General features: G+C 51.3%; 2 protein-coding genes across 2 annotated transcripts in view; one reads left to right on the top strand and one right to left on the bottom strand.

Moving 5' to 3' along the window:
- Positions 1 to 257: 257 nt before the first annotated feature.
- On the top strand, positions 258 to 2,405 carry LOC112113919 (homeobox protein MSX-3-like). The gene is made up of 2 exons (XM_024210377.2): positions 258 to 690; positions 1,984 to 2,405. The coding sequence occupies exons 1-2, from the start codon at positions 258 to 260 to the stop codon at positions 2,403 to 2,405; spliced, it is 855 nt and encodes a 284-aa protein (XP_024066145.1).
- Positions 2,406 to 14,143: 11,738 nt separating this feature from the next.
- Positions 14,144 to 15,853, bottom strand: part of LOC112113889 (zinc finger protein 511) — a 13,764-nt gene continuing 12,054 nt past the window's right edge. Inside the window, exon 6 of the mRNA XM_024210340.2 lies at positions 14,144 to 14,306. Coding sequence (XP_024066108.1) covers positions 14,237 to 14,306 — 70 coding nt within the window. The 3' untranslated portion in view covers positions 14,144 to 14,236. The remainder of the gene's footprint in view (positions 14,307 to 15,853) is intronic.

Here is a 15,853-nt window from a genome sequence, read left to right as displayed (position 1 = left end):
GAGGCTGGAGTTGGGACCTTGGAGCCTGGACCCTGAAGCTGGATCTGGGACCCTGGAGTGGGTGGACCCCACCCCCTGAGGCTGGAACTGGGTCTCTGGAGTCTGGACCCCACCCCTGAGACTGGAGCTGGGACCCTGGAGCCTGGACCCCACCCCTGAGGCTGTTGCTTGGGCCTGAGCTCTGGGGCGGTCGGTGTCTGGAGCCTCCGGGGGTGCGTATGCAGGGCTGACTTCCCCTTACCCCCCGCAGCAGTTTTATGGCTCCCTCCTCCCTGAGGATGAATCCTGGCCAGAGGTTGCTGAGCCCGGAGACAGCCCAGGCGGAGACCAGCAAAGGAGTGGCCGCCCTTGCCAAGGGGAGCCCCATTGTTGAGGAGCAGCTGCCCAGGATGGGCTCCAAGGCAGTGGGATGCAGGGGCCAAACCACCTCCACCCCTCTGCTGCCTTTCAGTGTGGAGTCCCTGCTGATCACGGAGCGCAAGCTGTGTCCCCGGAGCAGTCGCCCGCACCAGCCACCCCCTGCTGCCACTGCCGAAGCGCCACCCGCCCGGGCCCGGAGCAGCTTGTACACAGCGGAGTCAGGCCAAGATTTCCCAGAGCAGCGGGCTAAGCAGCAGCCACCAGCGGTGGAGAGTCTGGGTGACAAGGAGCCCAACTCCTGGTTTGCAAAATCTGCCTGTTCTCCACCAAGTAAGTACCTAAAGTGACCCCACACCTCTGCGTGTCAGAGCACAGAGCCAGCCTGGGCAACTGTCAGTCCAGCTAGCGGGACCCCTGGGACCCTTCCCCTGCCTGCCAGAGCAGCGGGGGAGCACTAAACTCATGGGGTGCGGGCTCCCTTCCTCCTCTCCTCACCTGAGAGCCCAGGCCAGGCTCACCTGTGGCCTCCTCTGAACAGCAGAATGGTCAGGACCTGGCCCCACTAGTGGGAAGGGCATGTTGACCGTAGGGATAGTGGATGGGGAGACAACAGCCATTCAGTGGGCCCTAACTCACCCCAGCCCCTTGCTTGCGCTGTGAAGCTCCAGCCAGGCTGAGGTGCCATCGCTTCAACCCCGAGACGACCCTGAGACCGCTGCAGCTTCCCTGCTGTGCACCTACGAGCCCTGTGTGAGCAGCACAGCCTGACCCGGGCTCCTGCTGGGACCTACAGCCTCGTGGTAGAGTCTGCCAGGCCATTGGCCCTGCTATCACTCCGCGCCCCCAGCAGCCCTCGCCAGCCACTCACTTCTGAACAGTGGGGGAAAGGCCCAGTGCGCTCTTCTGCCGATAGCACTGTACATTGCTAATGGTGCGCAGGGCGCCTGGACCTGGCCTGCACTCCTCCCTCAGGGGTCCCACCTGGGCCCAGGGCCACAGCTCACACCACTTGGTGCCTGCCTGCCTGTGAGCTCAGCTCCTCTGCCCACACCCAGGCCAGGTGCACGGTGAACCCCATTGCTCTGACCCCAGGCAGCTCTGACCCCAGGTAGCTCTGACCCTGTGAGCTGAATGGCACACTGGCCACTCTGTGGAGCCAGGCACTGGGAACCCCATGGGCAGGGGAGGGATCTGCCTGCTCTCTCCAGCTGAGACAGGAGCTCCTGGGGACTAATGTGTGGAGCCTTTGTGCCACAGCGCCCTGCTCCCTGACAGCCAGTGCCCCATCCGCATCCCAGCTCAGCATGCCCAGCCCCATGCCTGAGGGAGTCTCCGGGCCCCAAATAGGGGCTTTGTGAGTACCTGTTGTGCAGTCACTGAGGGGAAGGCCTGCTCTGTGCCATGCTGGCTTCCCAGCCCCGAGGGGCCAGGTCCTGCACCAAAGCTAGCCCCACTGGGGAAACATGAATTCATGGCAGGGCTGGAGCCCAGGATGGGCTTCATGTCTGATGTGGGTATGAATACAGGGCTGGAGGGTCCTAGAGATCGCTTCTTTGGCCTGGCAGCCGGGCCAGGGCCACTCCACACTAAGTAGCTGGGCTGTTTGTTTGTGTCGCCTTGCAGGGCAGCCCAGCCCTCCACCCTGCACTCTGAGGAAGCATAAGAACAATCGCAAGCCCCGCACGCCCTTCACCACCTCGCAGCTGCTGGCGCTTGAGAGGAAGTTCCGGCAGAAGCAGTATCTGTCCATCGCCGAGCGGGCCGAGTTCTCCAGCTCCCTCAATCTCACAGAAACCCAGGTCAAGATCTGGTTCCAGAACCGCAGGGCTAAGGCCAAGAGGTTGCAGGAAGCAGAGCTGGAGAAGCTCAAACTGGCCACCAAGCCCTTGCTGCCCTCTTTTGCCCTGCCCTTCCCGCTGGGGGCACACCTGGGCTCCCCCTCACTGTACGGAGCCACCAGCACTTTCCCCAGCAGAGCAGCCCTGCAGCCTGTCCCAGGTCTCTTCACAGCGCCAGTCACCTATGGCATGTACTACCTATCCTAACAACCTGGTGCAGGGGCTAGGCTCTGTGTACAGCGCTTGGGTCACAGTGCCCCCGGCCTGCGCTACTGCACATGGGGTGAGCAGCACAATATGCGAGCCGGCAAACCCACTTCTTCACTGGCTGCTGATTGTGGACTAGCCCCCTTCTGACCAGCATGCACTGAGTGGCTTACAGCTGCCGAGGGTCAGTCCCTGGCTGTGGAACAGCAGGCGAAAATCCACTGGGAATAGTGTTTGGGCTTCAACGCTGAAGGATCGCTGCCTCCCAGATTGTAGGCAAGAAAAAGTTCCTTCCCCATGGGCTCCCTCACTGCAGCACCCCAGTGCAATGCACTTGCTTCCCAGCCCAGCTGGCACAGGGCTGACTTTAGCTCTGAACTGTGTCAGGTTCCTCTTGATCCTGGTGTGAATCTGATCCTGTCTTCCAGCCTCTGAACAGGGGAGACCCAATCACAGTACGACAGGAAGTTCCCATCTCCCTGTATTGGTCTCTAATGGCCTTTTCTGTTAGCGTCTCCCTCTCCCAAGCATATCCTAGTCTACGGGAGTTTGTCCTTGAGTGTTTACAACAACTACAAGTCACTGGTCTCGATGCTGGGGTTGCAGAGAGCAGGTCTCTGGCCTGTGCTGGTCTGACTGACTCAGCGTGATGGTACTGTGTGGCTTGAACACCCATGGATGCGATTGTGCTTGATACTGACACTGCAGCACTGCATGAGAAGCCTGGTGCTTCCCCTGCTCCTGATGCTGCATGGCAGAGCACAAGGTGTTGAAGGACAACGAGAATAAAACAGCACAAAGCAGAAACTGCTCCCCCCTGCACCCCTAACACACACACACACACACACACACTTCCAGAACCAGCTTGGGTTTGATTAATCAGCCCTCCTCAGTGACCTCCTCCCCCCACTCCCGACTACCACTCCGCAAGGATCCTCCTGGCATGAATGAGTTCCACCCAGGCATGACTTCAAGGTATGAGACCAACAGGGCCGCCGAGAGCGGGTTTGGTCCCCTGTGAAAAAATTTTTTCGGGCCCCGCAGCAAGGGCGGACTGGCTAAACAGGGCCGACGGGGGGGGGAGCCGGGCCCCCTTCCGGACTGCCAGGCCACGGTAATTTGTACCGGCTTCCCCCCCCGGTCGGCCCTGGGGACCAATGGGCCTGACTCTGCTGCCATTATCCATGAGCAGCTGGCCTCACGGAGTCACCCCATTGGGGGATGGAGCTGTGCCGGGCCCATGCTGCCTTCCCTGGGGCTGGCAGTGACTCAAGGCCAGGTCCCTTAGTGCTCTCTTGCTGTAAATAGGGGACAGTCTGATTTTTGTATGGGTCACTAGGGGGCTGTATTTGAGGATGCTAAGCTGTTTATAGGTGAGCTCTCGCTAGGACTCACAGGTGCGTCTACGCTGTGTGCATTTCAGCCCATGTGAAAGGCGCAGAGCTAATTCCATGTACATAGTTTGGGTTTTGTACAGAGCCCTGAATGGGCTGGGGCAGAAATCTCCCTGTTTTGTACAAAGCAGTCAGTCAATAAAGCCTCTAAGTTAATCAAGGCAGCGGTGCCGCTCACAGCTTTGTTCTTTGTAAACAATATCGTAGCTTTCCCCAAAATGTAACAAACTGTCTCCTAACCAGAGCCAGTGTATTCAGCCTGCACAATGAGGCCTGGCTGCTGGGGAGAGCCAAGAGGGGTTCCTGTAAAATACTGCACAGATTAGCGAGGCCTGCCTGCCCGGCAGGTGTCAGGCTTGTGCCGCACACACAGCACTACTTCCTGCCCTGCCGGTGCGGTAATACTTGGGGCTCTTTGGATGTACTGCAAAAAGCTACCTCTGTCATTGCCCTGGCATCTAGCCAGCAACTGTGCACTGCCACTGCTAGAGGCAACCCCCCAGCCATCTCAGAGGAGTGAACGGAATTGAGGTGGCTGCCCTGCCGGAGAGCAGAGCCACTTTTCCAGGTGTTGGAGGCCTCCCATTTGCCAAGGGTCTCGCTCCAAGCCCCCAGGCAGTGGCTCTGGTCCACTCCCTAGCACTTTGCAGCCCCGCTTCACCTCCCCCCTCCCCCCCCACCCCACACAGTATAGGGACTGCTACTCTTGTGGTGCTTCCCCAGCTCACTGCCCATCTTCCTGGCTCAGGCCAGGGAGGGCGCAGCCTGGGGCTACTTACCATTGGCAGGAAGTGGGGCAAGCCCAGGCACTGGTCAGGGCTTTAAGCGTGTCTTTGCAGCCACAGCTCTTAAGAAGCTTCCTGAGGTGCTGCCAGAGAAGGCCCCAGCACTCTGTCAGGGGAATGCACCTCTCTAGGTGACCCCTGTCACACTGCCCCTCCCCTTTGGAGGAGGCTTTGGGAAACCTGGGGTCCCTTCCTGCTCCCAGAAAAGCTGGGGTGGGAGGGGTCCTACAGTTCACTGCCTGTTAGGCAGCCCTCTGGGTCCCAGGCACTTGCCCTGCTCCCAGTCAGGGAAGGCTTGGTGCCTAGCAGCCATTCTGAACTGGAAGCCCATGTCTCAGACTTTGTCATGATTCTAAACGTGTAGCAAACAGTGTGTGTTTGCGCTAGGCAGCGTCAGCCCTCGGAACAGGAAATTACTGGTATTCTTGGAGACCTGTCAAGTTTCAAACTGTGGCTGGCTGTGAGGAGTAAGGGGCTGGGGCTGCGGCTCCAGACCTGCCTTTGCTCTTCCTTTAGGCACGATCGCCACCTGCTGGGTGCCAGACACTCTGCACCGACTGGGCTAGAATCCATCCCTTGAAGAAGCTACTGCTACAGCACTACTCAAGCCTCTGTGGGAATGGTTCTAGCAACTGCCCTCCAATGCCCAGTCCTTCAACCGCTTCTCCCCATACCTGCCCTCTCCTAGCCTGGCTCCCTTTGGCCTGCTGCTCTGCCCATGTGCCACCTGAATGAGTTTTCATTATCTTATCAGAGACAGTAGATGGGCTCTGAACTGCCTCTGCTTTACTGCAGCCTCTGAGGGAGTGCTGTTGGGCCACATCTGCAAGGGTTGCCTTCAAGACTCTGAGGCCATAACATCCTGCAGCAACTGTGCTCCTCGGGAACCATGACACTTTCCACTGTAGGAGTGACAGGTATGAGAGATGGATATAGATTTTTGCTTAACAGCCCCCAAACTGTGGAATCCCTTCCAAGAAGAAATTAACCAGATCTCATTGCCTTCAAGACAAAATGTGAGACTCACTCCTTTGACAAAGTCTCCCCATTTCAATAATGATTTTGGCAAAGTGGTAGTGATGCCAATATTTCAAGCTGCCTAATCCTGTCCATTGTAATTCCCTAGACTTGATGCTTATAATGTTGACAAACTTTTCTTTTGAAAGTTTCAGCAAATTAGGTTAGCCATTTTTAGATCCAGATCAATAAAAAATAGATACTTTCACCAATGCTAAAAACATTTCCAAAGCTAGTTTGAACATCCCTAGGGCTGTGCAGCAGGAACTGGACATTTGGCAAAGGGATAGTTGTGGAGTCAGGGCAGTGCCTTTCACCACCTCCATAAAAATCTCTTCAGATTTGTAAGCCATAGGAAATCTCCCTTGGCACACACTTGTTATTTCTTGAACAGTCCTACTGCACTGAGTTTGCTTCCAAGCTCCACTGAGCCTTCTTCGTTGTTTCCAAACAACTGCGTAGACTAATAGTGTAAGCGAGGTGGTGGTGGCAGGAGCATGCCAGCCCTACAGCTGTCGTTTGGCCACTGGGAAAGTAGCTAGGCTAGGAGACACAAGCCTGTGAACTCTAATCATTAACACTTAATATTAAGTAGGGCTTCATACACCTGCTTTAAGACAGAGGCAAGTATCCCCCCCCCTTCACAGATAACTGGGGATCAGTGCACAAGGTCACTTCTGGTAGAGCTAGAAAGAGAACCCAGGTCTCTGAAGTGGCAGACCTACCTTTCAGTCACTTAGCCATACTGTGTTTTGGAATGTCTGTGCTAAATCTGTGTGCTTGGCTAGGGTGGTCCAATTCATTCCTGCACCAGTGAGGTATTTGCCACAGAGGACAAGGGGAGACAGCTTGTATGTCCCCTTATGGAGGTGCAGTTCAGCCAACACAAAGGGGCCACAAAGCACTGATGAATCATGCTCCATGTCTTCAAAATGGGGCTACTCTGACATACCCCTCTTCACAAATAGGTTTGAGACCCACAGATTAATGAGCACATTGTAAATGCAAAGCATCATTTAAAAGCAAAGACCACTCAGGAGTGCTAATTTGCAGATCCCTTCTCTACTCATTAGACCACACTCCCCCACCAGAGCCAGGAAAGAACATGGACCCACATTCCCAGCATTCTACAAATGTCTACAAAACAGTGGTTTAACGGACTGGCAAAGGATGTGTTCTATCCCTCCCAATAAAGGCTGTATCAGGCTGTTATGTATAGCTAAAGAGTGGGGGTCTAGGGAGCAACTGAGGTATGGTATTTAAAGCCCTTGTTTACTGTTACAATGTTAAATGCCTACAGGGGGCTCTGGTCTGTTAGCCCCAGCTCCCACTGTGAAGAACCGCCTTTAAAATCCCTTTTATTAAGCTTGTATAAAAAAGGAAAACAATGAAAACATTCCAACCATAAAAGTTTGCACACATTTTAATTTCAACATTTCCCCCTATTCTGGCCCAGCCTTTTAGCTGTCTAGACTCTCTTAAAGACATGACAGTCCTTGGCAGGATGTTAAAGATGATGTTAACTGTCCTAATTGGGAAGAGACAGTCCCATTAGGCCGTCTCCATTGAAACAGCAATTTATAGTGCTTGTTTTAGGGCCAAATCAGCCTCAGTCAATAATTGTTTTTAGGTGCTTCATTTTGCATATCACACACTAACTAGCCCCTTTCTGCACCATTTAAACTCTTTCCAAACTGGCAATGCCCTGTTACTTTCCTTAATTCAATCACATACTCAGAAATTCTTTCATTGCCTTTTTGACTCCATTTATAAAAGCAGGAATGACTGTGATCACCATGGCTTTTGGGGATAGATGAGTTTGTAGAATTTCCACATAAGCAGCAAATGTTTCGGCTGCAAGTTTAAAAAGCTGTTAGGCTGCTTAGTAAGTTGCACGTTTTAGCTCATTATGCTCAGTAAAACTGACTCTCTTCTCATCAGTTATACCATTTGCTCGTCTATCCTGTTCCAATCTCTTTCGAGAGGTGGGCCAGTCTGCTACTGAACTACCAAACAAGTCCATTTCCCCCAAAGTGCCAGCCATTTTTAACACAATTTTTCTCTAAGTGAGCAGATCACTTATAGTCCTAGTGTTGCAAGGTGCAGTTCCCTTTTTAGTTGCACTGTCCCTAGGCCGCTCCCTATTCTGACTGTATTCCCAGATTAGAATCCCTGCCTTGCTGCTAAAGTGTTGTGTCTCTTGCTCTTTAAGCAACAAACAGGGTACAAAGGAACCATACAGGCACAGTGGAATCCAACTAGCAGTGTTTATTCAATGGACACAATATGCCAGACCTAGCTACATACACACATTGCCACTCTGGTTGGGTTCTGGCAACTTCTAAAATATAGAGCAGTGAGTACCACTAGAGGGCTCACAAATTATTTAAAGGGATACTACTTTATTCCTAACCCCTAGAAAGTAAAAGTGGTATGCTGCTTGGTCTATGGGTCTGAAACTGGCTTTGGGTGTCTGGAGCTCCTGGACTATACTGCACAGCACTTTGTGGTGTGTGATACTCTCGGTCATTCCAAACTCCCACCACTCCCCATGGGGTGGAGACCCCTCCTACAGCTGTTGAGGCAGCAGGAATTGATTCAGAAACCACTCCAACTGCTTTATCAGCAATCACTGTCATCTGTGAACAAACAGCCCCAAGAACCCCTCCAACCAGAAGGCATCTTACCAGGGCTTCTCCTTTCCGTGGGTTATGACGCTTCCTTCTGGGGCTGCAGCCCTGCAAATCTGCCTGTGCACAGGGACCGCACAGGAGGTAGGGGGCTGTGGGCCGGGCAGTAGCAGGGCTGCATGGTACTTCTCCTTGCACTCTCTGGGCTGTGCCCTGCCCAGGAAAGAAAGCGCTGAGAGTTGCTGAGGCCCAACTCCCGGAGAGCACAGGGAGAGGCACCATGCAGCTCTGTGGGCCCCTAGCTCCGCACAGAAACCCCCACATCCTGGCTGCAGCCCTCCCCCCCACTGCTGCCTTGTGAGTAGGCAGGCTTACAGGGCTGCAGCCTCGCAAACCTGCCTTCCATATATTAGCAACTGCTGGATAGCAGCACCTTTTTGCTGGTGACCAAGGGGTTGCTAATAAGTGGAATCTACTGTAGATATAACTGAATTTTAAAAAAATACCTTAGTTGCAAAGCAGCTAGTTTATTTCCTCTGGGTTTGGGAGAGTTGTTCTTTCATGCCTTGGTATTATGGCCTATCAGTAGTGACAACACAGTTTGGGTTGCATCAGTATTTTCTGATTTAGAGGGTCGGTACCTCAGCATCTAACTTGTCTCAAAACCCTTTTTTGTAAACATGCTGATACCAGTTAGCTCTGTGTTCTTGGGGAACCAGGGCGCAGTATCCAGCCTGTCTGACTCATGAAAGACACCCCCGCACCAGTCTCTGCTTCAACCAAAACCAATCAGAGAAAAGACTTGCAGAGAGCAGTGAAGGGCGTTGGGAGACACACCTAGACCCCTCCTGACAAGGGTGACAAGATTAAGGCATCTCCATTAGCATACAGAATGGAGAACAGAGAACCGTACGGAACTCTGGGACCAGAAAAGCAGGGAAGCACTGCATCATGGAGGATCTCTGCTCCAGATGTTAATGAACCTACATCTGCACACACCCAGCTCAGCAGTTATCAGACCAATTCTAGTAATGAATCCTCAGCTGATATCCAAAATACTGAAGCAGCCTAATTGCATTGTGAGCTCCCTGGAAGAAAACACCACCCATAGCCAAGAGTGATCAGCTCCTATCGTCTAGCCTAAAGAAAACCCTTCAGTCATCATTTTACCCATAAATAAATCTAGTGTTCTCCCTTGAACCATTGTTGTTTCTCTACAAAACCCTCTACCTATGCCCAAGTAAGTGTTCTGATGCATGGACTCAAACTCTGCATCAGTTCCACTGGGACTCAGTCTCCTGACTGATCGTGCTGGGGGCTCTGCCTGTCTCCAGCACTCAGGACCCTGAGCTACCACCATCACCTGGGAACCCTGACCAGTTCAAGCCTCATGGAGTGAGTGAGATCCCTCCATCCCTCTCTCTCTCTGTTTTCTTTTCTGCCTCAGGTATTAACCTTTAATAATGTAACTTATGTTTGTTTAGCCCTCCTTGTGTAGTTATCACTATTATTCAATAAATAACTTTTATGGTTAAGCTGGTTGCTTCTCTCTCCCTCTCTCTGAACTTTACTTTTTTGTGTTTTTAGCTTCTCCATTTACTCTGCAGCAACGCTTCTTTTACCTAAGCTAAAGATCCCCGTAGCGCCCAAAAATAGTGTGGGGTTTGCTCATCAAGTGGGTTACTACCAGTACAATTGTCATGTGAAAGTGGGGATAGGGACGTGCTGAACCTGTGGCATATAAGGGTGGCAGCTTGAGAGTGCGGATTGACCAGGTCCACTCAGACTTGCTCTGTTAGTGCCGGTATGTGTGTTCATCTGATTCTGGAGCTGGAGGAACCCAGCCCTGGGGAACCTAGATCCTGCAGGGTGGCTCCATTGGGAGGGGACTTCCAGAAGGGAGAAGTAGAGCTCCATATGAACACACAAGTGACACAAACAATACATTAATAGAATTACAGAACCCCCCCCCCCCAAAGAGTAACCCTAATAAATGAGGATACCCCAAAGTAACGGGCACATCTGGTAACAGAGACTTGAACCACATTTCAGACACTAATGACTATGTGTGTGAAATGATTTTCAATGTGTATTTTGGGTTTGGCTGTTGCTGGGTTTTTTAGGAAGTTTGGGAAAACCAGAGCACGAGAAAAGCCTGATTTTTTTACACCCTGCACATTTGCTGCCCCCTGCAGCTGCCTGAGCAGTAACATTGTGACATCAGAGATAATCAGCCACTTAGCACTCTCTCCCTCCAGGTCATTTGCACACTGGGAAAGTCACCAGTGCCCTGGCTGTCATGGCAACAGCTGCCTTTGCTGATTTCCCATAACATTATTTCAGAGGAGCTGCAGTCAAAGCCGGGCTTGGATCAGCTGCTACTCGGTTCCTTTGGGCTTGTACTGGGGTACTCTACACTGCTTTTCAAAGGTACTTGCTGAAAAGGGGGTTACATGAAACGAAGATAGAGAATTACAGCTCCTTTCATGTATATTGTTTATTTGCTTCTTACCCATTGGACGCTATATATGGCTTTCTGAATATTTACTTGTCGTCTCCTATCATCACAAGAAAGATTCGCAATTGTTCCCCCCTCAAACAAGACTTTGTACAATGCTCAAACAAAAAACTGTGTTTAACATTAGTTAAGGTTGCTCTCATCAATAAACTAATCCACAAAAATTAGAAAATACAAAATTAGAGGATTAAAAGTGTGCAAAGTCAAGCGCTCTCAAGTTAGAAAATGCCAGAATGAACATTGCTCATGAACCAGTCGGGACCCCCGCAGAGATCCAGTGCACCCCCAAACAGACAAACTCCAGGATCTTCTGGAGGCTGACCAGGCTTCTCAAGAGCAGGCTCAGGGTATTGAACTGGTGCTAGAGCATGGACAGGAACAGCTGGTTGATCACAAGTGCCCTGCCTCAAAGGGAAAGGCACCAGAGCAGCCCCATCCACCTCCTCCCCGGAACGGCGTGCTGCGGCTCCCTCCTCCCCCCAGCAAGGCTGATCCAGCTGATCGGCGGCGGGGGGGGGGAGGGGAACGTAGCACGCTGGGGAAAGGGGCGGGGCAGGAGCCAGGCTGACGACAGAGGCTGCCACGGAGCTGCAGCATCTCCCAGCGTCAAGCTTCTCTGACCCCACAGGAGAGAGCGCGCCGGGGCCCCTTTCGATCGTGGGCCTGGTGCCATGGCGCCACTGGCACCATTGTAAATCCGGTATTGCATTCAGGGGGTGTTTTTTTCACACCCCTGAGTGACGGAAGTGCAATGTAGATATGGCCTTAGTCAGCTCCCAGGTGAGAGAACTCCAAGGTTCTGCCACAAACCAACTCTTATTCCCTCACCTTACACCTCCCAGTCCTTTGTTCTTAAGCTGTAGTCTCTGCTCAGCTTCCCTGCTGAGAATTGGGGAAATCCTCCTCTCTCTGGTTCATTGGTTGTTAGGTGTCAATGTCCTGGTGACTGGGCTTTCTATTGTCCTCTCAGATTTTCCACTGATATGGGTCTGTCTCGTTCAGTCCTTTTAATGACACATTCTGTCGGCTCAAACAGCTAGGCAACACACACACCTATGTGTCTCAGCCTGCCCCGAGAGCAAACTTATTCCCCCACTGTGTAGCCACGTAAAGCATAGGGGAAACCAAGGCACATTGGCTTCATAAAAAATATTACAAAAAATTCCTACTTCTTCACAGCTATGACCTTACAGTCCAGGCTGAGTATTGATACTAGGCACCAATTCCTCATGTCATGGAGGCCTCACTTTTTGGACAGCAGGGCAAGCATGGCCTGCCCTGCATAACATGAGACATGCCCCACTCCCCAGGGCCTTGGTCCAGACAACGGCAATGTCTAGCCCAAGAACGTTCCAGAATGCACAGTACAACTCTCAAGTTCAGCCCATTATTGCCTAGAGATTTTATGTTAGGCATCATATGGAGGGTTTCCAAGAACTCAGCCAGAGTGAGAGGAAGCTCCAGCCAATCCCGGTCACTCACACTGACTGTAGGGAGTTTGTCCCACGGGATCTCACAAGCATCAGCATTAGTTGGACCATGGAGAAGTCTGCATAGAAAGCTCCCATCCTTTCCTGCTTCTCCACTGGATCCGTAAGAGGGGTGCTGTCTTCTTCCAGAGGGCAGGTGGCATGCTTTTTCTCCATGGCATAGAAGCAGGAGCCGCAATCCACCTCCTGAAGAAGCTGGATACATGATCAGACAAAAGCAACCTTCATCCAATGGTCATCAAGGACCCAGAGCTCATCCTGCTTCTCCTGACACTACCTGCAGCAGGATGGATCCGCAGGGTGAGTGTCCAGGCACCTCTCCGGCTCCAAAACCTTCCACTCCAACTGCTCAATCGCCACATCCATCCTCTGACTGGCCACCCGATGTAGTCGTGACAGAAGAACTAGGCATGTCTCTTCCCCACATCCCACCACCTCTCCTCCCGCCAGGCCAGCCAGAACTTCCAGGAGGCTGTTAAAAATGCCAGTAGGCCAGCCCCAGCTGCCCAGGCATCAAATAAACCATCACGGATACCAGATGGTGGTCCAAGAAGGGGACCAACCTGATGCTGGAGGAGTGGGCCTACAAAGAGTTAAAAAGGAAATGTAAATGCGGTCCAGCCACAAGTGGCATGACTGAGTATCCTCCACACAGACACAGGAAAAGGAGGTGGAGTCATCCAGGTGGTGGTTGCTCCAGACATCTACCAGGGCGTAACAATCTCCCTGAGGACATCCACTGTGGCCTAGCACTTCTCTCACGCACATCCAGGCACTTAAGAGAATCCAAAGTGCCAAGGAAGGCAGAAGCCCACTGATACAACTCCACCCGCTTCGGGATTGGGTATCGGGGCACAGATCAAGTTGACAAGATTGAGGATCAGCCCCTCCATGCAGACCCAGAGGTGCAGCTGGCACCCTGGCATGACCTCGGCAACCCCCAGGACCTTGGGCCATAGGTCCGGGGAAAACAGGGTGGCCATCCAGCCCAAGAGTGCAGTGAGGTGGCTGAAGTACACCCTCTTCCCTCCCACTCCAGCTGCCAGCTGGCTTTGGTGGCTGAATCTATGTGAGTCTCCTGCCGGAAGATCACAGAGTACCACCCCCACACCCCCCCAAAGCGAGGAGAGCACCTAGTATCAGCAGAGACTCACCCTACAGCCTCTTGTATTCAGAGATGCAATGGTAGTTGGTTTAATTGGGGGCAGCGGCACCACCTGCACCTGCAACCTGTGCTTGATCCCAAAGGTGTCAGGGAATTGTGGAATCTGTGAGTTCACTGGTAGGCTGCAGAGTGCCACTCCTTGATCCCTTGACCCTCCTGATACGGCCCTTGCACCCTGGAAGAGGAGATTGAAATCCCCCCCCCACTTCTGGAGAGTGCCTTCCTCCTGGAGCCTCGTGAGTCTTCCAGGAATTGGTACAGCTTTTCCTGTAGCATGGCAGGAGCTGAGAGGTCTCCAGACTTGACTGAGCCCATGGACTCCCAGTCATCCTCCAGCTGGCCCCCATCAACATCTCCACAGCCTTTTGGGCAGGGGAGTTTACGCTTACTTTGATGGTGATGGAATGCCGGCATTCCACCACCTTTACCACATTGTCCACCTCGTCCCCGGACAAAGGAGTGAGTGGAGTACAGAAGCCCCTGGTGGAGCGGGGAAGGGAAACAAATACAGCCCTTTGGTTAAGTGCCCCTTCTCCATGCATTTATGGAACTCAAACATCTACAAACACAAGATCCCCTCCTCCTTCCTTCTCTCTTGCTTTTCCTTTGCTGCAGAAATTGCTGGCTTTGGATCATCCATGATCACAACGGACAGCCCCAAGCCTTCCCTGCCCTCAGTGTACAGTAAATTCAACACATCCATTGTTGTGCTCAACCAGGAGGAGCAAGCAAACCCATGAATGATTAGTTGTATCTTTTATTAACCTCAGGGGACAAGGCCTTTTCTGCTTGTCTTTACTTGTCATTCCTTGTGAATCTGCTCCAGTGACCTTCATACTTTCTTCTTCATGCTTTTAAATCCTCGGCTGGCGCCCTGCCCGAAGCAAACGGTTGATGGGATTCTGCAACATAAATATACCATGTTAATACAAAAATCTTGATGTCTTGTTTTTTTGTACTTATGCATGTGCCACTCAGAGCATACTTAACCGGAATGGTCACTTTGCTGAGATGCCTAACAGGAAACCAACTTAGTCTGATAGGAAATGACAATGACTGCTGTTTAACAAAGAGCGCATTAGCAAAAGTTCTGCTTCATAGGGACACAGTCACCAATGTAAAGGCAGGACCTGAACGGGGAAGGATTGGTCTGTGAGGAGACAGAATACTTTCACCTCTCCTTGGCAACCCTTTAGTTCTCCACACCCTAAACTCTTTAAAAATCCCCCTAGCCCTTATGAACGCTATTTAACATCTTCATCAATGACCTGGAAGAAAACATAAAATCATGACTGATAACGTTTGCAGATGATACAAAGATTGGGAGAGTGGTAAATAAGGTCACTGATTCAGAGCAATATGGATCACTTGGTAAACTGGCCACAAGCAAATAATATGCATTTTAATACAGTTAAATGTAAATGTATACATTTGGGAATAAAGAATGAAGGGCATACTTACAGGATGGGGGACCCTATCCTGGGAAGCAGTGACACTGAAAGAGATTTGGAGGTCATGCCAGATAATCAACTGAACATGAGTTCCCAGTGTGACACTGTGGTCAAAAAGCTAATGTGATCCTGAGATGCATAAACAGGGGAATTTCAAGTAGGAGTAGAGAGGTTATTTTACCTCAGTATTTGCCACTGGTGCAACTGCTGCTGTAATACTGTGTCCAGTTCTGGTGCTCATGATTCAAGAAGGATGTTGATAGATTGAAGAGGGTCCATAGAATGATTAAAGAATTAGAAAACATGCCTTATAGAATCATAGGACTGGAAAGGACCTCAAGAGGTCATCTAGTCCAGTCCCCTGCACTCACGGCAGGACTACTTATTATCTAGACCATCCCTAACAGGCATTTGTCTAACTTGCTCTTAAAATCTCCACTGATGGAGATTCCACAACCTCCCCAGGCAATTTATTTCAGTGCTTAACTACCCCGACAGTTAGGAAGTTTTTCCTAATGTCCAACCTAAACCTCCCTTGCTGCTATTTACGCCCATTGCTTCTTGTCCTATCCTCAGCAGTTAAGAACAATTTTTCTCTCTCCTCCTTGTAACAACTTTTTATGTACTTGAAAACTGTTATGTCCCCTTATAATGATAAGCTAAATAGATTGAGCTTCTTGAATGTAACAAAAAGAAGGTTAAGGGGTGACTTGATTACCATCTACAACTATCCACATGGGGAGCAAATATTTAATTATGGGCTCTTCAATGTAGCAGCTAAAGATATAATATGATCCAAAGGCTAGAATTTGAAGCTAGACAAATTCAGACTGGAAATAAAGGCATACATTTTTAATGGTAACAGAGGGTGCTGTGGCACCTTTAAGACTAACAGAAGTATTGGGAGCATAAGCTTTCGTGGGTAAGAACCTCACTTCTTCAGATGCAAGTAATGGAAATCTCCAGAGGCAGGTATAAATCAGTGTGGAGATAACGAG

The sequence above is a fragment of the Terrapene carolina genome, unplaced genomic scaffold (assembly GCF_002925995.2).
Source record: "Terrapene carolina triunguis isolate 2854851 unplaced genomic scaffold, T_m_triunguis-2.0 Scaffold147, whole genome shotgun sequence".
Taxonomy (NCBI): Eukaryota; Metazoa; Chordata; order Testudines; family Emydidae; genus Terrapene; species Terrapene triunguis.
This window is presented reverse-complemented; position numbering and strand designations above follow the sequence as displayed.

Coding starts and splice junctions, on each gene's coding strand:
- LOC112113919 (XM_024210377.2), top strand. CDS start 258: ATGGCTCCCTCCTCCCTGAGGATGAATCCTGGCCAGAGGTTGCTGAGC. Junction 691..1,983: donor ATCTGCCTGTTCTCCACCAA/GTAAGTACCTAA, acceptor GTCGCCTTGCAG/GGCAGCCCAGCCCTCCACCC.